The sequence below is a fragment of the Esox lucius genome, chromosome 22, assembly GCF_011004845.1.
Source record: "Esox lucius isolate fEsoLuc1 chromosome 22, fEsoLuc1.pri, whole genome shotgun sequence".
Lineage (NCBI taxonomy): Eukaryota > Metazoa > Chordata > Actinopteri > Esociformes > Esocidae > Esox > Esox lucius.
In genome coordinates, this window is record NC_047590.1 from 2,096,449 (window position 1) to 2,121,782 (window position 25,334).

General features: G+C 46.1%; 2 protein-coding genes across 3 annotated transcripts; one reads left to right on the top strand and one right to left on the bottom strand.

Moving 5' to 3' along the window:
• Positions 1–2,814: 2,814 nt before the first annotated feature.
• tpp2 (tripeptidyl peptidase 2) lies at positions 2,815–17,471 on the top strand. 2 transcript variants are annotated; one of them, XM_029116711.2, is made up of 29 exons: positions 2,815–3,081; positions 3,971–4,099; positions 4,185–4,280; positions 4,393–4,497; positions 4,766–4,890; positions 5,727–5,890; positions 6,035–6,189; positions 6,389–6,465; positions 6,725–6,852; positions 7,157–7,405; positions 7,508–7,623; positions 7,776–7,947; positions 8,064–8,221; positions 8,463–8,539; positions 9,343–9,449; positions 9,619–9,773; positions 9,869–9,985; positions 10,090–10,190; positions 10,360–10,456; positions 10,533–10,670; positions 11,086–11,330; positions 11,490–11,568; positions 13,530–13,568; positions 14,565–14,716; positions 14,913–15,009; positions 15,087–15,217; positions 15,406–15,661; positions 15,847–15,966; positions 16,203–17,471. In XM_029116711.2, exons 1-29 carry the CDS (start codon positions 2,917–2,919, stop codon positions 16,290–16,292), a joined length of 3,840 nt encoding a protein of 1,279 aa, XP_028972544.2. In that variant the 5' UTR covers positions 2,815–2,916; the 3' UTR covers positions 16,293–17,471. The 2 variants fall into 2 exon arrangements, with proteins under 2 accessions (XP_028972544.2, XP_028972545.2); XM_029116712.2 differs by lacking the exon at positions 13,530–13,568.
• Positions 17,472–19,101: 1,630 nt separating this feature from the next.
• Positions 19,102–24,167, bottom strand: LOC114830050. The gene is made up of 9 exons (XM_029116761.2): positions 24,046–24,167; positions 22,130–22,484; positions 21,780–21,897; positions 21,285–21,530; positions 20,965–21,190; positions 20,453–20,810; positions 20,103–20,220; positions 19,612–19,857; positions 19,102–19,517 (listed from the first exon to the last, which is right to left on the bottom strand). Exons 2-9 carry the CDS (start codon positions 22,436–22,438, stop codon positions 19,345–19,347), a joined length of 1,794 nt encoding a protein of 597 aa, XP_028972594.2. The 5' UTR covers positions 22,439–22,484; positions 24,046–24,167; the 3' UTR covers positions 19,102–19,344.
• Positions 24,168–25,334: the final 1,167 nt, after the last annotated feature.

Genomic DNA, 25,334 nt, shown 5'->3' on the forward strand with positions numbered 1-25,334 from the left:
TGGGGAAGTCCTTCGATGTCCTTTCGTTCCTCTCCCACCAACACTTCCGAAGGAACATTCTCTCCTTTCTACTCTTCGAAACACCCACACCGAGAAAATACCTGTTCTTGAAAAATGAGGAGAGAGGAATGAGGACAGAGAAATGAGAGAGGAATGAGGACAGAGGAATGAGAGAGGAATGAGAGAGGAATGAGAGAGGAATGAGGACAGAGGAATGAGAGAGGAATGAGGACAGAGGAATGAGGAGAGGGGCAGGAGCAGGAAGTGTAAGGAGGCGTGTCTGAGACAGTAGGTGACAGAACGAAACTGATAGTCATGGTAGCTGTTATATCCTTCCCCTCTCTGGTTTAGGTCACTTGTGTACGCTGATTCACCATTTCATTCTCACTTCAGTTTTTAAATCACTGCAGAGGAAGGAAAACAGACAGAGCAGAGGAAACCCCATTGATAAAACTACAGACAATACACCGGTAATACACAGAGCAAGTTCTAACTGTACAACCACCTTCAACAGAAACAGTACAAGCCACCACATAGCAGTGTGTCAAAGGTGTGCTGTCAACCATGCCCAAAACCCAGAGGCTGTAATCTGATGGGTTTACGAGCTGGAAACAAGGCGGGGAGGTCTGAGGTCTGCAGCAAACTGTTGTCCCCATATTCTGAACATGGGAGTCAACAGGTTCACTGTGCAAGGAGGTGATTTCGAGGTAAAACTAAAGCTTGTTATGACACACAACTAGTTAAGCTCGCTGTTTAATCTAATGTGGCCCCATACCGCCACCTAGTGCTGGTCAGAGACGTCACTCTCTACATACGTGCCCAGTCCCAGGCTACTCCCTTAATGTTAATTAACCTGCCTAAATTATGTAAGAAGTATGTAAACCCAATAAAACTCTGAAGGATTTATGTCTGTGGTTTGTACTGTCTGAAATAGAACAGAATGGTACTGGAAAGTTTATGAAAATGTCAGGGGAAAACTGTGTAAAAATTGGGTGTAGAATAGAAGACTTGTATTGTTTCAATTGCCATGTTGACACTGTCCCCTTCAATGCATCATAAGCTGGTCAGCGAGTGAAATAGAAATTTAAATGTTCCTGAGTCATACCTTACTTTTTTATGTCACGTTATTTAACCAGGTAAATCATTAAAGAACACATTTTCATTTTCAATGAAGACCAGGTCAAGGACTTAAATTACAAGAAAAGACATTGCGTGGCACAGCATACTAATTAATTGGTGCATTACAACACAACACTGGTTAACTTCTAAACCATGTAAAACCTTTTTTTTTTTTTTTTGTCCTTCAGCTGCAAAATGAGCTCAGACTTGAAATCATTGTTCCCTTAAACTCATTTAGAGAACTTCTGGAAGATTGTTTTTGTCTGCTTTTTTAAAGTTCAATGTGTTGCTATACAATGCCTGGGGAAATTACTCCACCCATTCAGACTTCACATTTGCCATCAATCTACACACGATATCCCATAATGACAAAACAAAATCACCTTTTTAGAAATGTGTACCAATTCCTCAAAAATTAACAACTGAAACAGATATAATTATTTTAACCCTTTGCCAAAACAGTACAAATTGAGCTCAGATGCATCCTGTGTCTCTAGAACTTGGTTGGAGTCCACCTGGGGCAAATTCAACTGATTGGACAGGCACACCACTGTCTACATGACGTCTCACACTTCAGACTGCATGACAGAGCAAAAACCAAGTCCAAGGAATTCTCTGTTGACAGCCAAGTGAGAACTATTGAGGCATAGCTCTGGGGAAGGTTATAAGAAATTGCTGAAGCGTTGAAAGTTCCCAGGAGCTCAGTGAAAACACTAGGACTTCCTGTCCCTACCCATTTGGCCAATGGAGTTTCAGAGGTTCTCTGAAGAGACAGAAGAACCTGACAGAAGGACTCTGTAGAACTCCAACAATCTGCCAATTAAGGAGTAAAAGGCACATGATATGTCACATGGAGTTTGCCAAACAGCACTTAAAAGAGCATGGGGAAAATTATTCTCTGCTCTGATGGGGCCAAAATGTTACTTTTAGCCCTGACCGCCATCTGCTAAGTCTGGCTAAAACAAGGTAGCACTCAACACCAGGCTACTCATCATCATACTGCCATTGTAGCAAAACAGAATGCACTTTCAAATGTTACATCTTATTAGGGTTTTGAAGATATACATTCATTGATATTATGATACCCTCTTTTGGTGTGGGATTTCATATGCACATAAGTGCCAGTCAACACCTATATTTATGGTCAATAGCAGCCATGGTTTTTAACATACATGTATGTGTTATGCAAGTATTAAAGACCTTTCTATACCCACAACAAATTACGTGAAGATTGGTCTATTTGTACAAGAGTCGCATCTAAAGTGTTTTCACAGAATATTTGCAGAAAATCCACCATGGTGGATGTTCATTGTATGGAGGTTAACCTAATTAAAATTTTTCACGACTCCAGGTCAAACGTGGCGAGTAGCGTGTGCTTGACCTGTTCATAACGCCCCAGTGCGGTCGATCGAAATATGCTTACATGCTTTATGTCCGGGCGTAAGGCGTATGTGTGAACATGTGTACCAAGTTTTTTTTTATTATGCGATTTACGATTTGTCTGATTTATATGCACACTGACATACTGACCTGGTATATTCGTAGTTTAAATACCTTTATACATCGATGCCAAGAGTGAAGTTACACGAAGATCGGTAATTTGGTACCACAGGAGTAGCGTTTGAAGCTTTCATTGCAGAAACCCTAAAGAATAAACAGCAGTCCCTTTGGACCGCTTTGGAGTTTTATAAACGGTGTCCTGTTCCTTTAAAAACTCCCCGTGCACCCTGTCTTCGCTGTATGGCAGCGGTCTTCCTCATTTTTCTGCTATAGATCTCATTGTAACTCTACCGGATCATGGATGTTCATTGTACCGAGGAACTGTTCCCCTTTCACGGACTACTCCCCAAAAAAGAGACCGGGGCAGCGTCGTATCTCACAAGGTTTCCCGATCATGATGGACGGGGTGTTCTTATCGCTATCCTTGACACCGGCGTGGACCCGGGGGCCCCGGGCATGCAGGTAAATCTAGCCCGGTGCTAGCGCAGAACAACAGGCCGCATTCATGGAGTTGCATAGCAATACTAATGTCTAATTTTACAGGGCTAGTCTGTCGCTCCAATCTAGCAAGCCCTACTTGGTTAACCCATGACGATTCTGGGGAACAAATATCTAATTAACTGTTTTGAACCTGACATTCGCCGGGTCAGCCGGCACGCCAAATTTAGCTTAGCATAATTGGCTGGTATGAGTCAGCTGTGTCTATGATTGCTAACCTACTCGGCTAAATAAGATCAGATAGCCAGTCATCAGAAAATAATGTCGGACTTCAAGCAGGCTTGCTAGTTATTCAATAAAATACACTCGCTTTGACGGAACAAATAGTCACTAGCCAGTGCTAATACTTCCCCCTAGCTTCCTCAGACACTGTTGACATTTGCCCAGTGTGTTTCAGTTATAGCAGTAGTGAATTGATGAGTGACTGTCTCGTGAGGGACAGTTGAACCTTGACTGAAGGAGACATTTAATATGTCTGTCTGGCCACATTGTGGGACCGCAAACTACATCCCTGGCATTTTTGTATGTAGTATTAATTCCGCAGTCATGTGACCCCTCTGAGCCTGGGTCCTCTCTAGGTTTCTTCCTAAAATTCGGCCTTCTTAGGGAGTTTTTCCTAGCCACTGAAATCCAACACCACTGTTGTTTGCTCCTTGGGGTTTAAGGCCGGGTGTCTCTGTAAAAGCACTTTGTGACAACTGCTATTGCAAAAAGGGCTTTATAAATACATTTGATTGATTGACTAGTATGTCCACAAGTGCAATGGCTTAAACTTTGTGTTGGGGTCAGAGTGTTGCGGCCGTGTGCATTTCTTCATCTTTGACCTGCTCACATCCCCCTGTCTGTCCCACAGACCACGACGGAGGGTAAACCCAAAATAATTGACATCATTGATACGACGGGCAGCGGTGACGTCAACATGGTGACAGTGGTGGAGCCTAAGGATGGGACGGTCACCGGGCTTTCTGGGAGAACCCTGAAAGTATGACTGGGTTTCATTTCAGCTCGATCATGTCCACCAAACCTCTTAGCCGCTCTCTCCCAAACATCTGTCTGTCTCTCTTCAGATTCCTCCTACTTGGGTGAATCCATCTGGAAAGTACCACATTGGAATCAAAAACGGATATGAGTTCTTCCCTAAACCTCTCAAAGAGAGGATACAGGTATGGACTGTAGCTGTGGTGGGTGTATATATGCCTGTATGTAGTACCAGACATTTCAGAGGAGGTGCCGGTTGACCTAATGAAATGCGCCCCTGGCTGTGTGATCCAACAGAAGGAGCGTAAGGAGAAGTTGTGGGACCCCGCACACAGGGCAGCGCTTGCGGAGGCCAGTCACCGGCTGGAAGAGTTTGATGTTGCTCATCCATCGCCCTCCCAGGTAAGGAAGAGTTTGATGTTGCTCTCCTGTTGGTCAGAGCCTAGAAGACCACATGATGTCGAGAGCTAAACCGTTTTACTGCAGCTCTTTAATTGGGATGGAAACGTAGTCGCCCATTGATATAATGAATTACATTAGAATTATTTTATTAAATGTTCATGATTTTTCACACTTTGACCTCCCACCCCTTACCCTTCCAGGTCAGACAACATCTGTATGTGTGTGTGAGGGTGGGTTTCTCATTTTGGTACATGATTGTCTTGATCAGGCTGAGAAGCTGCAGAAAGAGGAGCTCCAGTGTCAATGTGAGCTGCTGGCGTCTCTGGAGAAGAAGTATTCAGACCCAGGTCCGGTCTACGACTGCCTGCTCTGGAACGACGGGGTCACATGGAGGTACCTACCAGGGACTGGGGACAGATGGTTCATCTTACCCTTTTACTGCAGTCATTTCAGCTGTTTAAATCGGTGGTTCTCAAACATCTTGTGGAGACCCCCAGTATCTGAAGGTTTTGAAGCCGTCCCTCAACTAGCATGTGCCGACTGGGTCTGTGTGATTCACTACAGGCCCGGCTGCCGGTGATCAGACTGGGTCAGTGTGATTCACTACAGGCCCGGCTACCGGTGATCAGACTGGGTCAGTGTGATTCACTACAGGCCCGGCTACCGGTGATCAGACTGGGTCAGTGTGATTCACTACAGGCCCGGCTACCGGTGATCAGACTGGGTCAGTGTGATTCACTACAGGCCCGGCTACCGGTGATCAGACTGGGTCAGTGTGATTCACTACAGGCCCGGCTACCGGTGATCAGACTGGGTCAGTGTGATTCACTACAGGCCCGGCTGCCGGTGATCAGACTGGGTCAGTGTGATTCACTACAGGCCCGGCTGCCGGTGATCAGACTGGGTCAGTGTGATTCACTACAGGCCCGGCTGCCGGTGATCAGACTGGGTCAGTGTGATTCACTACAGGCCCGGCTGCCGGTGATCAGACTGGGTCAGTGTGATTCACTACAGGCCCGGCTGCCGGGGATCAGACTGGGTCAGTGTGATTCACTACAGGCCCGGCTACCGGGGATCAGACTGGGTCAGTGTGATTCACTACAGGCCCGGCTGCCGGGGATCAGACTGGGTCAGTGTGATTCACTACAGGCCCGGCTACCGGGGATCAGACTGGGTCAGTGTGATTCAGTGTGGTTCCTCTGTCATCCTCCGCCTGGCTCCCCCCACAGGGCCGTCTTGGACACGTCAGAGGGTGGAGATCTGTGTAGCTGCACCGTGCTGACGTCCTACAGGGAGAAGCAGGAGTTTGCCACCCTGGGTGATGCCGAGATGCTCAACTACTCGGTCAACATCTACAACGATGGGAAAACCCTGTGCATCGTCACCAGCGGAGGTCAGGGGTCACTTTGTGTCAGCCGTTTGACCCTTTCCTGGAGGACTTGAGTTGAAATGTGAAATCAACGAGTCGAAAGATGAGCACGTTGAGGATAAAGAAATACCGCGTGTTTTTGAAACGGCACCATCACGTCTGTTTCAGGGGCTCATGGAACCCACGTGGCGAGCATCGCCGCGGGTCACTTCCCGGATGAGCCGGAGCGTAACGGCATTGCCCCTGGCGCCCAGATCCTGGCGTTGAAGATTGGTGACACGCGCCTCAGCACCATGGAGACCGGAACCGGGCTGATCCGGGCGGTAGGCCAGCACAACTTTTAATAAAAACTAATTTCAATTCATTCATAGTATTTTTTTGGTGTGGGAAATATTTTTTACCAAAGGAAATCCAGTGATTGATCATGACTAAAAGTAGAAAAATGATGTTGTTTCTTATTCTCTCTGTTATTTTCTCCCTCTCTCTGTCTCTTTGTCTCTCTGTCCAACTGTCCTTCTGTAGATGATTGAGGTGATCAACTATAAGTGTGACTTGGTTAACTACAGTTACGGTGAAGCCACCCATTGGCCCAATTCCGGGTGAGAAAGATGAAACTGTCTCTCTGTGTGTGTCTGCCTGTCTCTTTGCGTGCGTGTGTCTGCCTGTCTCTCTGCCTGCGTGTGTCTGCCTGTCTCTCTGCCTGCGTGTGTCTGCCTGCGTGTGTCTGCCTGTCTCACTGCCTGCGTGTGTCTGCCTGTCTCTCTGCCTGCGTGTGTCTGCCTGCGTGTGTCTGCCTGCGTGTGTCTGCCTGTCTCTCTGCCTGTGTGTCTGTTAACTCTCTTTCTGCTCTATCCACAGGAGGATATGTGAGGTGATCACAGAGGCTGTTCAGAAACACAATGTCTTGTTTGTGTCCAGTGCCGGGAACAACGGTCCCTGTCTGTCCACTGTGGGCTGTCCTGGAGGGACTACTAGTGGGGTTATAGGTACAGACACACACACACGTTTGTATTTCTGTCTTGAGGACCTGAGTCCTTTACGCTGACACAGAAATCCATGTTTCACCTCAACGACCTAACCTTTGTGCCCAAACCTTGAGCCAGAAATCCCTAGTTCTCTAATGGGGTCCTGCCCAGAAGAATGTATCAGGTACCTGTATTGTTGTGGAGACTTCAGGTTCCACTGTGTAGACATGGACCGTGATAACGCAGACACAGTTTGACGTCCTTCTGTCTCCCCCCTGTCCTTCTGTCTCCCCCCTGTCCTTCTGTCTCCCCTCACTCCATCCAGGAGTGGGAGCTTACGTCACCCCGGATATGATGGTGGCAGAATACTCCCTGAGGGAGAAGCTTCCCCCTAATCAGTATACGTGGTCCTCCAGGGGCCCCACCACAGACGGGGCCCTTGGGGTCAGCATCAGTGCCCCAGGTGGGGCCATTGCCTCCGTCCCCAACTGGACCCTGCGAGGGACCCAGCTCATGAATGGGACCTCCATGTCATCCCCCAATGCATGCGGCGGGATTGCGCTGGTGCTCTCAGGTGAGGGAGGGGGAGCACAGGTGTGGGGGGGGCTGACCGTGTGTTGGGTGTTCGCTGATTTCTACAGTTCTCAGAGGGTGTGTGTCTGTCGGTGTGTGGCAGGTCTAAAGCAGCACGGGATCTGTCCGTCCGTGGCCGCGGTGAGAAGAGCTCTGGAGAACACTGCTCTGAGAGTTGACGACATCGAGCTGTTCGCCCAGGGATACGGAATCATGCAGGTAAGTCTGACCAAAGAGGCTGCTGGGAAAACATTTCCACATGGATTGAGAAGATCTCCCTGGAGATCGCTGTCCACAAATCCGACCGCTTATAGGAGGATCATGATAAAGAAAAGTGTATAAATGTCTCTCTGTTTTCTTTCCTCTTCCAGGTGGACCGAGCCGTGGACTACATTACCCAGCATACCCATCTTCCGACTGCTAACCTGGGCTTTTCTGTGACTGTGGGAACCCAGCGAGGCATCTACCTCCGAGAACCCACCCAGGTTCTGACCCCTTCTGACCACGGAGTTGGCATCGAACCCATATTCCCTGAAAACACAGGTGCGTGCACACACACACACACACACACGCATACAGCACATACACACGGCGTGATTGGGGATCTCACAGGTGGTATGATGGTCCTGTCTCCTGATTGGTCGCTCCTGGATCCACAGAGAACACTGAACGTATCTCACTGCAACTCCACCTGGCCTTGACATGCTCCGCCCCCTGGGTGCAGTGCCCCTCCCACCTGGAACTCATGAATCAGTGTCGTCATGTCAACATTCGGGTCGACCCCTTGGGCCTCAGAGAGGGAGTACACTATACAGAGGTGAGGAGGGGGCGGGGACGAGAGGGAGTACACTATACCGAAGTGAGGGGCGGGCGGGGACGAGAGGGAGTACACTATACAAAGGTGTGGGGGGGACGGGGACGGGACGAGAGGGATGGAAAGAAGTGGATGATAGAGGGGAGAAGAGATGAAAGGTGTGGGGGGTGGAGAGGAGGAGGTGAACAGGAGGCGAGTGATATATGTACAGGTATTTTTCTCCTTCTGTCTGTCTGTGTTTTAGGTGTGTGGCTATGACACTGCTGCACCAACCTGTGGCCAACTATTCAGAATCCCCATAACGGTTATAATTCCTACTAAGTAAGTACAGACCCCTCTGTGTCCTCTGTGGTGTCTGGCCCCTCTGTGTCCCCTCTGGTGTCTGGCCCCTCTGTGTCCCCTCTGTGGTGTCTGGCCCCTCTGTGTCCCCTCTGTGGTGTCTGGCCCCTCTGTGTCCCCTCTGTGGTGTCTGGCCCCTCTGTGTCCCCTCTGTGGTGTCTGGCCCCTCTGTGTCCCCTCTGTGGTGTCTGGCCCCTCTGTGTCCCCTCTGTGGTGTCTGGCCCCTCTGTGTCCCCTCTGTGGTGTCTGGCCCCTCTGTGTCCTCTGTGGTGTCTGGCCCCTCTGTGTCCCCTCTGGTGTCTGTGTCCTCTGTGGTGTCTGACCCCTCTGTGGTGTCTGGCCCCTCTGTGTCCCCTCTGGTGTCTGGCCCCTCTGTGTCCCCTCTGGTGTCTGGCCCCTCTGTGTCCCCTCTGTGGTGTCTGGCCCCTCTGTCCCCTCTGTGGTGTCTGGCCCCTCTGTGTCCCCTCTGGTGTCTGTCCCCTCTGTGGTGTCTGGCCCCTCTGTGTCCTCTGTGGTGTCTGGCCCCTCTGTGTCCTCTGTGGTGTCTGGCCCCTCTGTGTCCTCTGTGGTGTCTGACCCCTCTGTGGTGTCTGGCCCCTCTGTGTCCCCTCTGGTGTCTGGCCCCTCTGTGGTGTCTGGCCCCTCTGTGTCCCCTCTGTGGTGTCTGGCCCCTCTGTGTCCCCTCTGTGGTGTCTGGCCCCTCTGTGTCCCCTCTGTGGTGTCTGGCCCCTCTGTGGTGTCTGGCCCCTCTGTGGTGTCTGACCCCTCTCTGCCCTCTACTCCAGAGTTCCAGAGGGTCGCAGTCCAGAGGTGTCATTTACAGATGTCCACTTCAGACCAGGCCAGATCAGACGGCACTTCATCACAGTACCTCAGGGGGCTTCCTGGGCAGGTGTGTGTGTGTGTGTGTGTGTGTGTGTCCGCGTGCGTGCGTGCTTAACCCATGGAAAATCTAGTGAAGTGATTTTTTCACTTCAATAATAAATAAATAATTGTCTGGGTGAGTGGAGATAAAGGGGACAAATAAATGTAAATGTCCCTCCCTCCATGTCTCCCTGCAGAGATTACTCTGTCGTCTCAGAGTAGCGATGTCTCTTCTAAGTTTGTCCTCCATGCGGTCCACCTGGTGAAACAGAGAGCGTACCGAGCCAATGAGTTCTACAAGTTCTCCTCTCTCCTGGAGAAGGGCTCTCTGACCGAGGCCTTTCCTGTCCTGGTACTTAATCAGTCAATCAACTCCGAGATCAATTGATCACATCTATCAACCAGTCCGAGTAAGTGTGTGTGTGTGTGTGTGTGTCTTGTCTCCAGGCGGGCCGGACTGTGGAGTTGTGTATAGCCAGATGGTGGGCTAGCCTAGGGGATGTCAACGTAAACTACAACATCTCTTTCCATGGCCTCATCACCTCCCCTTCACCTCTACACATCGTGAGTAAACTCACGGGAAATGCAGGCTTTTACAGAGCGTCAACACAAATCGCAGCTTGATGTAAACATAACAGAAATGCAGACCTGTGGTGTTCTTCTCCTAGCATGCATCAGAAGGTGTGACTAGTTTTGAGGTTTCGTCTCCTTTGAGATACGAGGATGTTTCTCCCAGCATCACCCTAAAGAACTGGGTCCAGCCTCTCAGGTACACAGTTATACTGTACAGGAAGTAGAGATTCCTAACTCCTTGTTATACTCTGATATGTGTAGTATATAGTCACGTGAATAGTAAGCATACCAGTCCCCTAGCTACTGTGCTTCTATATGCATCTGTAGTCCACCGATCCAAACCCTCATCTTCTCCACTCCTCCAGACCCCTCAGTTGTAAGACTAAAGCCTTGGGTCAAAGAGATGTGTTACCCAACAACAGACAGCTCTATGAGATTGTCCTCACGTACAACTTCCACCAGGTTAGTTGTCTGTGTCTGTGTCTGTGTGTGTGTGGTGTATATTGTAATGTGTCTCTAACCTCCCTCTGTTTCCCAGCCTAAGTCAGGTGAGGTGACTCCCAGCTGTCCATTGTTGTGTGAGCTCCTGTATGAATCAGAGTTTGACTCTCAGCTCTGGATGCTATTTGACCAGAACAAGAGGCTACTGGGCTCTGGAGATGCCTACCCACACCAGGTAAAAACCACGTTATAACCACAACACAATCATATCACATCCACAAAACAACACAACTATATAAAAACACAGTACAATCACAACACAGCCATATCACAACCACAATACAGACATTTCTTAACCACAACATAACTCCATCACAACACAGCCTTAGAAAAACATATTACCACCACAACAGAACCCAATTACAACCACAGCCTAATTATATTTTAATGATACAACAAAACCATATCACATCACAACCATTCACACAACTCTTACAAGTAACCATGCCTACCACACAACAGCAACAGTCTCATAACAAACCCTAACACAACCTGAACACCATGTGCCAACCGACCTTGATGACAACAGCGTTCTGTCCTCATTGATGATGATGATGATGATGATGATGACGACTCTGTCCCCCCTTCAGTACTCTGTGAAGCTGGAGAAAGGCGACTACGTGGTGCGACTTCAGGTACGCCATGAGCAGGCCAGTGAGCTGGAGCGTCTCAAGGACCTGCCGTTCATCGTGTCTCACCGTCTGTCCACGGCGCTGACCCTGGACGTGTACGAGACACACCGCGCTGCCCTCCTGGCCAAGAAGAAGGCCAACTCTGTCACACTGGCCCCCGGCGCCAGTCAGCCCTTCTATGTCACCCCTCTACCCGACGACAAGTGAGTTCCGCCAGGGGAGGGGGCTCCCATAGAAGGGGGGGGTTGGATGGCTGTGTTTGACCTGTCGTTCTCTGAGTACTGACTCCGTTGTTGTCGTCCTTCCTCTTTTCCCTCGTCCTTCCTCTGCTCTTCTCTCACTGACCCCTCTCCCACTCTCAGGGTTCCTAAAGGGACCTCTCCGGGATGCTATTTGACCGGTTCCCTGGTTGTGCCCAAAGGAGAGTACGGGAAGAAAGCAGTGAGTGGTTCTTTCTGCTGTCAATCAACAGGTTCCTAACACTCAGCCAATGAGGAGCTTCGCTAGTCTCACAATTGATTTTGTTACTTTGTTTTACGCGGTGTGTTCGTAACCAAGTGGGAATTTAGAACCTACAACTGGGCAAAATCCACGTGATTGGCCCTTCAACTGATTATTACGACCCTGAAACCGTTTTGAGCACCCACTTCTAATGTCACCTGTTAAGAACATTTTATGCATAGTTATCTAAGTGTTTTTTCAAATCTAATGCTGTGCCATTAGTCAGTCATTAGAGTATCAAGACATTTTAGGGGTCCAATTCCATATTGAAATTTGACCCCCCCTGTTTTAACCCTACCCCTTTAATTTGAAGCCTCATTGAACCCCAGGGGACACTTTGTGTCTTGCTCAAGGGCAGAATGACTTGGCATCTCTGGGATTCATTTCCTGCCAGTGTACCGGATATGTTTTCTAACAGATTTGATGAATTTATCTGGCTGATGTTTAGACTTGACAGCTGGTCATTTCACACCTCCCACTTGGTTCTGGATGCAGCATTATTCGCATGTTTCTACCTTGCTCTTTTTATTGTGGGGTGGGAGGAGATTGATAGTTTCCTGCCCACCTCACCGGGGTCACTGGTTGGTAGATTCTGCTGCCTGTCAATGGTGTTTCTGTGTCATTGTCTCAAATCAGATGATCTGGTAAAGTAGCATTGATATGACTGCTGTCTCAAAGATGTTACAGAACCTGAGTAGTTTGCTCATGTGGAGTCAAAAATATGACACGGTCTGCTGAACCAATTCCTACCCAAAATCAAAATTAGCTGACTGCCTCTCTAAATGTTGATGTAAATAAAGTCTTAGTTCCAACATATTTAATGTAAAATGATAGTTGTTTCACAGATTAGTTATTATTAGTATTGTAAAGTTTGTTCATGGACACACTAGCTTAGATTTGTTGCACAATTTTTTTAAATACACCTTTCTTGAAACACATCCACCACTATTTCCTCATTTCTCACAGATGTGGAGCTTTAAGAAATAAAATTAATATATTTATTATTATTATTATTATTTTCTTATTGCCCAATTCCTAATATTCAGTTTGTGTCCCTATATGATCGCTCCGACTGTCAGCGGACAGTCAATGTCGAGATACGTGTTCTCTGAAGCACATCAGATGTCGCTGTGGTTCTCATCACGCTATTCGCTCAACTGGGAAGTGTAAACCGTAATCCATATGCACCAAAGGAAATGCGTTCCATATTTTGTTTTCTTTTTTAGGTAGAACAGGTACTTATCGGACCCAAAATCATGTCCTAGTGGAGACACTTCCGCATAGTTAATAAAGCCATCTGAAGTGAGACAATGATTGTGTTCAAGAGAATAAAAACTGCAATGTGGCATGAGTACATTCTGACAGACTGATCTAAATAATATATATATTTGGGGGTAATTTAGCAAACACGCTTAACCCAGTGTGACTTATAGGAGCAGTTGGTGTCAATGGACTTGCTCTTTTCAGGCTTAGGGATTCAGTTAATTCTATAACGATACAAGGTGACTTGTAGATCGGTCCCCTGGTATGGTTTCTATCCTCTCGAACACTGGGGTCAGTCTGTCTACTGAACTTCCTGCTTCCTGTTAACATGGGAATAATTCTTATGATAATATTGATTAAGATGGCAGCACTGCAGTACAGTAATTGGTGTGGGAAAAATAAAGGATGTGGGTGCCATTGAGCCACTGAACTTGATTATTGTGATTGAGAAGTATCGCTGCCACTAGGTGGAGTTGTTTGCTATGGGAAAATCCTCACCAATGGCATTCATTTTTCTAAAGCAATCAAATCAGCTCAAGAGCATAGGCGCTGCTTGCCAGAATAGATTTAAGGCAGACAGACAGTATTGTGGTGTGTCCTATGTTCTCTGTCTCACCCCGTGTTGTTCTGATCACCAGGGACAGGCCTCTGCAAAACGACAAGGAAAATTTAAAAAGGTACTGATGGGCCTGAACAACTCAGCCAAACAGGCTTTCTGATGTTCTGTCTAGAATAACTGTCAAACATGTTAATTTTTTTTCAATGTTCTGTTCAGAATCACTGTGAGGAAATAAAGTAATATTTTCTGGCGGTCAAATGGCAGCACAGGCAGAAGGACTGGTGGTGAATACAGGACAACATCCTCACCACATTTTTTGCTGAAAGGTACAGGAAGCCCCTCCCTCAAAGTGGCGCAGCATTTTAAAGTGCTCTTTTATAGCATCTAGCTGAGCGCCGTTGTCCAGGTTCAGACTTTGACGGTTCTACCAGCTGCCGAGCGGCTGGGAAGCCCTGTGGTGAACAAGAATTGTCTGGCATCGCCCCGGGGGTCGGAGCGCGGTCTCCCTTAGGGGAGCGTGACCTCATACACCGTGACCGACGTGACTTCCTGGTTGGAGGGGCAGGAGGCGTGGCCCCGATGCCTGTGAGGAACGCTTCGATCTCTGTCCTCCTGAGTCTGTTGGGAGGCGTCTGGGGCAACTGTGTGTGATGCAAATGGGAAGGAAAAGGGTGTAAAGAAATATATGAAGATATATTTGACCCCGCAAGGCTCTTCCTGGTTCACAGTGTCCTCCTACCATAGCAGTGTGTTGAAGTGGTGCTGGGTTCAAGTCCCCGAGGGGTCAGCTGACCTGACAACACAACACTCAGGTAGAATTGTCTAGCACAGAACAACATAATGGGCTGTACCATGTAGCGGGCCGGTCATATCCGCTCTGTTCATCGCATTTCCATCTGCCACGTTCTGAAAATGTCCTTGGGTCTGTCCCTGATTGGTTGGTTCTACTGAAGGTCCAGTGGAATGGGGTTGAGTTTAAAGGGGTTTGAACCTTTTTGTCTGTTTGTGAAAAAGAGCTTAAGGGAGGCTGACTCGTCAAGAGATTTGTGGATAATGTGGTCATGGGAAGTTTCCGTTGCTCAACCAGTTGGTGTGTTGTTATGTTTCTCTCCAGGACATTGTACCTGTTTTTTACCACCTCATCCCTGCTCCTAACAAAACCAAGAATGGGGCCAAGGAGAAGGAGAAGGATGGAGAGAAAGAGAAAGACGTGAAGGAAGAGTTTGCCGAGGCGCTCCGAGACCTGAAGATCCAGTGGATGACCAAGTCAGTCTGTTTTTACAGCGTCAACCGTCTGGCGTCCACACAACTGAAGTGTCACCACAGTTCACTGTTTGCCTGGTCTTCTGCCTTTGTTGGATATGCTTGCTTTAATTTTGCGGTCGACGCTTTCGGCTGTGTCAATTTGTAGTAACTGTGTTAATATTTACACGCTGTCTAATCGTTTTTTTTCTCTCCTCAGGTTGGACACCAGCAGTCTCTATGACGAGTTAAAGGACAACTTCCCCACATACCTGCCTTTACATGTACAGAGGCTTCACCAGCTTGACTCTGAGAAGGTACACGTGCGCGCACACTCTGTGTATGTGCTGTCTGCTTGTAACGAGTCATCTCTAACCCTGGTGTTTCTCTCCAGGATCGTTTAAAGCGTCTCGGTGACATCGTGGTGGCAGCCGACATAATTCTGTCTCAGATCGACCAGACGGCCCTGGCGGTCTACCTCACCATGAAGGCAGACCCTCGACCAGACGCTGCCACCATCAAAAGGTACCGACCACACCATTGGCTGAAATGTCACCTCATCTGTTTAGTGCTTTTTTTATGGAGTGTATCGTGTGCAGATGTTTTATTTTATGCTATTCATATAGAGTTTAAAAGGGAAGTTAACCTATTTTCATGTGTGGCCATATAGGTCTTTTTTTTGTGCTTTAACTTTGCTTTCTGTGTTCGTGCAGCGACATGGACAAGCAGAAGTCCTCTCTGCTGGACGCCCTGTGCAGGAAGGGCTGTGCCCTGGCCGACCTCCAGCTGCCTGCCTTGTCTCCGGACGGAGCCAGCGCTCTGGGGACCGGGGAGGGGGCTGAGGCTGGGGATGGGGGGGCTAAAGACGGGGAGGTAACCAGCTCTGATGACGCCCAACAGGGCGGGGTCAAATCCCTGACGGACACCTTCTGGGAGCTGCAGAAGTGGGTGGAGCTGACAGACTCAAAGGTGAGGAGAGGAAAAGTTGTGGAGAGGCGCTTCCTCGTTTAAAATCAAAGGAGCCCCCCCACCCCACCCCCCCGATTGTGGCCTTAAGTTGTGATGGACAACAATATGGGAGAAGTACATTATCTAATGAATGGCCAATCTCATTGTTTTGCTGAATTTGTATGGATTGCTCCACCCCTCTCTAGGTGTTAACGTTCTCATACAAACACGCCTTGGTGAGTCAGATGTACGGCAGAGCCCTGAAGTACGCCTCCAAGATCGTAGAAGATAAACCCACTAAAGAAAACTTAAAAAACTGCATCCAGGTAACAAAAAAAGTCTCACTGTCACTCCTTGAAGTGTGAAATGAAATTATTTTTTCATTTCTTATCTGGGCTAAGGGACAATTTGTGGCTTCAACCATTAACATGTAGCTGCATATTAATTGCCAAAATGTATTGTTCTGTTTATCATCATAATATAACATATATGACATCATAAAGACAAATTATTGTGGCAAACCCCCCGAAATCCATTGTGACATCACTTACTGTTGTTACAGCTGATGCGCTCTCTTGGCTGGATGCATTGTGCCACCTTCACAGAGAACTGGCTTCCTGTCATGTACCCCGCTGAATATACACCCTTCTAGATCTCATCGGGTCCCTGACACACACACACACACACACACACACGCACACACGCACACGCGTGTGCACATGCAAGGCAGGTCATGGATTGACCATGTGACTGTAATCCAGGAACAACCAAGGATTTCCTTTTTTACCAAGTCAGGCCGAATGCCCCTGTGTTTTCTCTCTACAGTTTGGGAGGATGATAACTACCCAGCTACTCCCTCTGCTCTTCTTTTTGGCTGTGAACAGGAACAGATGTACAGAATGAATCGGATTTGTTTATGCGTCTGGACGTTTTCATTCACACGTGCTATTTCAATTTTTAACTGCAGAAATGTACATTTGCGTCATGACGCGCATTATAAAGAGGTGATAAAAATATATAAAACTGTTATTATTCTCCCTTAGGTATTTTAAATGTGTGCATGTCTTGAAGAGTATAAGCAAAGTTTAGTCTGGAAGGGGATCATTTTGATTTTACTTTACATCATATTGAAAGAGCTTTTTAACCCTCAGTGTCCAGGTTTGTTACTGTGTGTTTGTCTTTTGGAGTTCCTAGAAAGGTTTGAATGGCCTTGCTTGTTTCCAGGGTTACGCCCTGGTCTGGACCTCTGTATATTTACCACCTTTTTCACCCTCCCACATTCTGAAGGGAAAATTTAAGTGTTTGGGGTTTTAGTTTTGTTCTGAAGTTCAGGGTTCCTCCGTCTGTCCGGTTGCCAATGACCGTTCTCCTAATGGCCTTAATGTCATCAACACCAGGACCTTCTGTATCCTCCTCCACAGGCTCCAGATGTTAGAACAACCTCTATGGCTGCATACCAATAAGAACCCTGTTTCCTGTAGTGCTTCACAGGACGCTGGGCAAAAGTAGTACACTGTATGTGTGGAATAGGCTACAGTTTGGAATGCGTCCTCTGTTTCTGCTGGACTCAAAAGTTCTTTTGGATAATATTTATGGATGTCTTGTATTTATATTAGAAGGAAAACCGTAGTCAATTGATGCCAATATTTTACGGAATGTTATTAACATTTTACGGGAAAGGTACAGTAGTTATTCTTTTATAACCATATTCTTCCTCAGCGGCATATAAAGGTATTGAAAGTACCACCATGCTATTTTGTTATCACAGTACATGTAATGAAATGATATCACAAATGGTAAAATAATTCTCAATAAAAGTTTTGGAAGAATAGTCACGTTGCTATGAGTTTGTTTTGGGGTCCATAAATACAACCAATCAGTTCATTCTACACAGCATCTTTTATTTGAACATGACAACATGGAGTAAGACATTTTTTAAATGATTTAAATACTATCACTGTAGAGCAAGCATCTCTCTATCTCAAAGTCTTAGTATTTTCCAGAAAAAAAACTTGCGCTCTTTTTAATTTTTAATTTAAAAGTGTCAGACAGTTTCCAGCTAGTGTATTGTTTTATGTTTCTATTGGTGCCCCATTGAGACCTGTACAACCAGGTGAGGGGAGATCCTAACTAATTAGTGTCCTAATTAATTAATCAAGTAAAAGGTAAGATTGGAAAGCAGCATGAATGAGCACTCCGTGCAACCGCTTTGACAGGACAGCTTTTTTTCTGTAAAAACAAAATTAGACTGTTGCACACACGAAATCAAGATGCATGTACTAATATAGTAATGTCAAGTACAGTTAACAAGCACTGAAAATACAATTCACAGAGAGTCACCACATGCACAGTGGATTTAAAAAGTCTACACACCCCTGTTAAAATGCCAGGTTTTTGTGATGTAAAAGAATGAGACAAAGATCAATCATGTCAGAACCTTTCCCACCATTAATGTGACCTATAACGTGAACAATTCAATTAAGAAACAAATGGAATCTTTGAGGGGGAAAAATAAAAAAGTCATAATAACCTGGTTGCATGAGTGTGCACCCTTAAACTAATACTGTGTTGAAGTAACTTTAGATTTTATTACAGCACTCAGTCTTATTGGGTAGGAGTCTGTTAGCATGGCACATCTTGACTTGGCAATATTTGCCCACTCTTTGCAAAAGCGCTCCAAATCTGTCAGAATGTGAAGACATCTGTACACAACCTTCTTCAGATCAAACCCACAGATATTCAATTGGATTCAGGTCTGGTGTCTGGATCGGGCATTCCAAAAAGTTAATCTGCTTCTGGTGAAGCCATGCTTTTGTGGATTTGGATGTGTGCTTTGGGTCGTCGTTGTGCTGAAAGGTGAACTTCATCTTCAGCTTTCTAACGGACGCCTGAAGGTTTTGTGCCAAAATTGCCTGGTATTTGTAACTGTTTATAATTCCCTCCACCCTGGCTAAGGCCCCGGTTCCAGCTGAAGAAAAAACAGCCCCAAAGCATGATGCGGCCACCACCATGCTTCACTGTGGGTATGGTGTTCTTTGGGTGATGTGCAGTGTTGTTTCTGCGCCAAACATAGCTTTTGGAATTATGGCCAAAAGGTTCAATCTTGGTTTCATTGGACCATAACACATTTTCCCATGTGCTTTTGGGGGACTTGATGCTTTGGAAGCTCTCTGCAGACCATGGCTTTGCTCTGAGATGCAACCAAGAAAATGTCCTACTAGAACAGCTGAACTTTATTTGTGATTAATCAGTCAGTTTAAATGCTGGCAGGTGTGTAATTACTTCTATTTAACATGAGTTTGAATGTGATTGGTTAATTCTGAACACAGCCACATCCCCAGTTATAAGAGGGTGTGCACACTTATGCAACCAGGTTATTGTAAGGTGTTTGTTTCAGTTTGTTTTTCATTTGAATTTTCCACATTATAGGTCACATTAAAAGTGGAAAATGTACTGACATGATTTATCTGTGTCTCATTCTTTTACATCACAAAAACCTGTCACTTTTTATGTTCACTGTATGTAGGTAAGTAATAAGTGCAATTCAGTATTTCCCATACATATTTGTCAGAGGATGAAGGACAAAGGACATCTTGGCAACATTTGATGTAGTTGGCACATTCTTAATTGTTCCTTTGTCTTCCCTAAACCTAAGTTTTACACATGGATTTCCTTGGAAGCGTATTTTTAAATTGTTGTCGGTCTCACCCAGCCGGATGGTACTGAAGGCGTTCTTCTGTCTGTCTGCATGTGGCCATGTGGATCTTAACCCCGTCAATCTCAGCCAGCTGGGTGGTATTGAAGGTGTTCTTGAAGTCTTCTGTGAATTCAAGGTCTGATGTGGAGCGAATCTTGTTGGCCCAGATCAGAGTGGTTCCTGAGGGATAAGTAAGAGGTGTCTATTGGTTTAATGACACTCTGTGATTGGTTATTTTTAAACTGTAATCGGTCAAACGAATTGGTCTATCAACCTGGATGGCAGAAGTATGTCATGGTGAACAGCAGCTTGTCCAAATAGTATTTCTGAAAGACCACGTCGGCTGCCAGCACGTAGTTATAGCGATAGATGGATTTCGGGTACGTGTGTTCAACATCTGGACCCCAGGAGAGGACAGCTGCTTGGGGAATGTGCCTGCAGCGCCCTCTGGTGTTGCGGAGCAGGTTAGCTCTCAGGTTACCAACAATCTCTGGAAGGTCTGTAGCTGTTACCCAGGCACCTGGAGACAAATAACTCAGTTAGTCAACAGACACACACAGACGGCCAGCATCAGACCACGCCCTAGTCCAGCCGTTAGTTTCAGGACACTTCATGCAGGTCTGAACAGATTTGAGAGGTGCAAATGCCATTTAACTGGCTAGACAACTTGATTAGCTAGGTGGAATGTTTGTCATATATTCTACACCTCTCTGATCTCGTCAGACTGACAGTATGTGCGTGCCTTGATGAGATGAGCAGACTCACCTAGGAGTGTGGCTACAATAGACACTAGTCCAGGGCCTGCTCCTAGTTCCAGCACTGACTTGTCCACCAGATTAAACTGCTCAACATTGGTCTCTAGGTAGCGACAGAGAGCCAACGCCTGCAGACAGGCAGTGTTAAAGGTATTTTAACCACAAATTATAATTACTGTTATCATGCCTTCATCCATCCATGTATCCTCCATTTATTCATCCATACTCCATCATCATCATCGCTGTGGTTCTCTCATGCTCATTATCACCAGAATCATCCATCATTGTCACAATTTATTGCTGTCATTATTATCATCAACCATCGGGTGTCATCCATGAATGTGATGTTAGCACACTCACCCCTGGCCATGTAACAGCACCATGGGCTTCATATCCCTCGAAGATACTGATGTCCTCTCCTACATAGTGAAACACCTCTTTCCCACACTTGGAGTAGCAGGTGGGAACCCAAACCTCAACCTTCTTATTCTGGGGTTCAGACTCCTGGGCTTTCTCCTCTGATTCATCCTCTGATTCCTCCATTGATTGCTCCCCTGAGTCCTCCTCTGAATTCTCTTCCAATTCCTCCTCTCTGTCTTCAAGTGTTATCTTGCACTCCTCATCTTCCTCTTCATCATTGTTTTCCTCCTCTGTGAGGACAGGAGTATCCATCTCTTGATCGGATGTATTTAACGTATCCGTGGAAACCTCCAGAAATCTGAAGAATGAAATGAAACAAATGCCCATTTCACTGAAAAATAAAAGCATGACTTTGATTTGCACATTTTCTAATTATACTGCGAAACTCTTCGGTGTGTTTTGCCAAAGATAATGAATTAATCACGTCACACTTTTCAAGCCCTCAATCTCACAATTTAGTCTTGCTATTCTCCTCATTGCACTCTTCATCATTCTCCTCAATGTTCTCCTCTTCCGTCAGGAAATAAGTATTTTCTTCTGTCTGTCTGCATGTGGCCATGTGGATCTTAACCCCGTCAATCTCAGCCAGCTGGGTGGTATTGAAGGTGTTCTTGAAGTCTTCTGTGAATTCAAGGTCTGATGTGGAGCGAATCTTGTTGGCCCAGATCAGAGTGGTTCCTGAGGGATTAGTAGGAGGTGTCTATTAGTTTAATGACACTCTGTGATTGGTTATTTTTAAACTGTAATCGGTCAAACTAATTGGTCTATCAACCTGGACGGCAGAAGTATGTCATGGTGAACAGCAGCTCGTCCAAATAGTATTTCTGAAAGACCACGTCGGCTGCCAGCACATAGTTATAGCGATAGATGGATTTCGGGTACGTGTGTTCAACATCTGGACCCCAGGAGAGGACAGCTGCTTGGGGAATGTGCCTGCAGCGCCCTCTGGTGTTGCGGAGCAGGTTAGCTCTCAGGTTACCAACAATCTCTGGAAGGTCTGTAGCTGTTACCCAGGCACCTGGAGACAAATAACTCAGTTAGTCAACAGACACACACACACAGACGGCCAGCATCAGATCACGCCCTAGTCCAGCCGTTAGTTCCAGGACACTTCATGCAGGTCTGAACAGATTTGAGAGGTGCAAATGCTATTTATCTGGCTAGACAACTTGATTAGCTAGGTGGAATGTTTGTCATATATTCTACACCTCTCTGATCTCGTCAGACTGACAGTATGTGCGTGCCTTGACGAGATGAGCAGACTCACCTAGGAGTGTGGCTACAATGGACACTAGTCCAGGGCCTGCTCCTAGTTCCAGCACTGACTTGTCCACCAGATTAAACTGCTCAACATTGGTCTCTAGGTAGCGACAGAGAGCCAACGCCTGCAGACAGGCAGTGTTAAAGGTATTTTAACCACAAATAATAATTACTGTTATCATGCCTTCATCCATCCATGTATCATCCATTTATTCATCCATACTCCATCATCATCATCGGTGTGGTTCTGTCATGCTCATTATCACCAGAATCATCCATCATTGTCACGATATATTACTGTCATCATTATCATCAACCATCGGGTGTCATCCATGAATGTGATGTTAGCACACTCACCCCTGGCCATGTAACAGCACCATGGGCTTCATATCCCTCGAAGATACTGATGTCCTCTCCTACATAGTGAAACACCTCTTTCCCACACTTGGAGTAGCAGGTGGGAACCCAAACCTCAACCTTCTTATTCTGGGGTTCAGACTCCTGGGCTTTCTCCTCTGATTCATCCTCTGATTCCTCCACTGATTGCTCCCCTGAGTCCTCCTCTGAATCCTCTTCCAATTCCTCCTCTCTGTCTTCAAGTGTTATCTTGCGCTCTTCATCTTCCTCTTCATCGTTTTCCTCCTCTGTGAGGACAGGAGTATCCATCTCTTGATCAGATGTATATAACGTATCCGTGGAAACCTCCAGAAATCTGATGAATGAAATGAAACAAATGCCCATTTCACTGAAAAATAAAAGCATGATTTTGATTTGCACATTTTCTAATTACACTGCGAAACTCTTCGGTGTGTTTTGCCAAAGATAATGAATTAATCACGTCACACTTTTCAGGCCCTCAATCTCACAATGTAGTCTTGCTATTCTCCTCATTGCACTCTTCATCATTCTCCTCAATGTTCTCCTCCTCTTCTGTCAGGAAATAAGTATTTTTCTCCTCTTGATGTGAATATAAAATATCCATGGCAATCTTCAGAAATCTGATGTAGTAAGTTAACCTGTATAAAGTAAGTAATGTTCATTTGTCCTGAAAAGGTGTTTTTCACACATTTTATAGGCTCTCTTTCTCATGCTCTTGTAAACACCAGTCTTATCTCATGCTTCTCACGTCCTTGAACTCTGGTAATAACATATTTGTTTCTGCTCACCCACTGTGACAAGCCAAGGACTGTAAGGAAACTCTGACCCCACCCCATTGATACCCTTATTAGAACCTAGAAACACCCCTCTACCAGCCACTCATGGATGGACAGCCTCACAGTCAGAAACTCTTTCACACTCTGCCCACCCCACCCAAATCATTCAACTACCATACCACCCCACCCAAATCATTCAACTACATACCACCCCACCCAAATCATTCAACTACATACCAGCCCACCCAAATCATTCAACTACATACCAGCCCACCCAAATCATTCAACTACATACCACCCCACCCAAATCATTCAACTACATACCACCCCACCCAAATCATTCAACTAGCACCCCAAATCATTCAACTTGCGTACTACCCCACCCCACCCAAATCATTCAACCTCTGTGTTACCCTACCCAAATCATTCAACCTCCGTACCACCCCACCCCACCCAAATCATTCAACCTCTGTGTTACCCCACCCAAATCATTCAACCTCCGTACCACCCACTAACTACCATACTTCGTTATCAAAATCATTCTACTACCGTAGAAACCCACCCTAGTAAATAAACTACAGTAGAACCCTACCCAAATCACAAATCTACCATACTACCCCAACAACAGTACACCCCTATCCAAATCACACCATACTGCCCTGTTTTGTCTTATAATTAGGTGAATGACAAGTACAAAAAAATCGACCTTTTAAAAGGGAATGCATTTAGTAAATAGCTAGCTGGTTTAATAGCCAAAGTCAGCAGTGTGTCAGTAATATTTTACATCCATATCAATAAAGCCTCCCAGCACAATTTGTATCTGTGGCTGATTCTTCTGGGACAGCAGAAAGCCCAGTGGTTGGATATTTGGACCAGTACCGAATGGTTGCTAGTTTGAATCCCCAAGCTGGCAAGGTGAACCAAATCTTTAATTCTGCCCTCAAGCAAGGCAGGTAACGATAACAGTTCCATGGGTCCTCCTCAAGACATCTCTCCTCTCCTCTCCTAGTCTGAGGATTCGGTTTAAATGAAGTCTTGGTTGGACCGGATAAGCCCTTCCTCTCTCCAGATCCACCCAACCAAACACCTTGCTGTCTATCTATGGTACCAAGCACTTACCTGCTGTTTGTACGTCCTTGGTCAGTTTGGGGTCAGCCCTCTGAGTTTCTCGGTGAATTCACCGTCTGGTCCTGCGGAGGATCGTTCTAATGGCATCTTGGGTCGTCTTTGTCATTTAAAGACTTAATCAGAATCAGCCTCCTGCTGGGGCACTCCCATCTCATCATGCTAACCATGCCTATATTTAGAGATTGACTCATCTCAAACAAGCAAACACACACACATACACCCATTTTGTGTTTTACTGTCCTTGTGTTGTTATGTGGTCTAAGGTGGTGCAGCAGGCTGTGTCACTGCTCCGGTGAACATATACTGCTGAATTATACAGTAGATTTGATTCTGGCCAACCGCTATTTCAGTACAGTCCTCTAATATATTCCCAGTAAAGACAGAACACACACACACACTCCAATAGTATCTGTTTAGATGTAAATAGTCCTAGAGGTTATTGCATCGGTTTATGCCAAATATAATGTGTTGTTGTAGCCTGCATTTCAGACACCTTGTATTGTCCCCCAAAGTCAAAGCAAAGACTGGAAAATGTTTGAGAATAGTAGCTTAAAACTATATTTTGGTATTTGTTTTGATACTGTGCATGATGGCAGTCCAGGTTTCAAGAGGTTTTTAAACTTTGAAAACTAGTCTTTTCTGGCCACAATAGGTCACTCTCTTGCAAATGTATTTACTGACAATCACTAGCAGCATCATATCAGGTGGAAGCCCAAGAAATATCAAAAAAAAACACTTGGGGACAAATATACCTGATTTGACTGTTCAGACCCAAGTTGAATGGCCAGGAGTCAGATTTCCAGTTCCAACTCCCTGTGAATAGGATTAATATGTAAACAAACAGAAAGGAGACGTACACCAATTATATGTCTAGGAAGGTTAACAAACACTCCAGTGGCCACGACATAGTCTTCTTCCTCCACTATTTCAAAAACGGCTCTAGGGTTTGGCTCAAGCAATGTGTGGCATATTGCCCTTCTAACCTTCTTAACTGATTCACCAGAGCTCAGGGAAATGAATATGGCTCCCAGGCATGCAAATATCACATGTCGGAACCCCAAGAGTCTTTAGGAGGAATTGGAACTGACCTTCATGTGATGTCGGTGACTGACACTGTTTTGATATTGTTTGACTACGACCTTTTGTCCTTGTTTGGGTCGGCTCGCTGCTAGCCAGAAATTTCTAAATTCTAGCCTGACCTCGTGTAGATGGTATAAGTCAGCAATAACGCACAAGAACATGTACAGCTCTGGAAGAAATTAAGAGACCACTGCACCTTT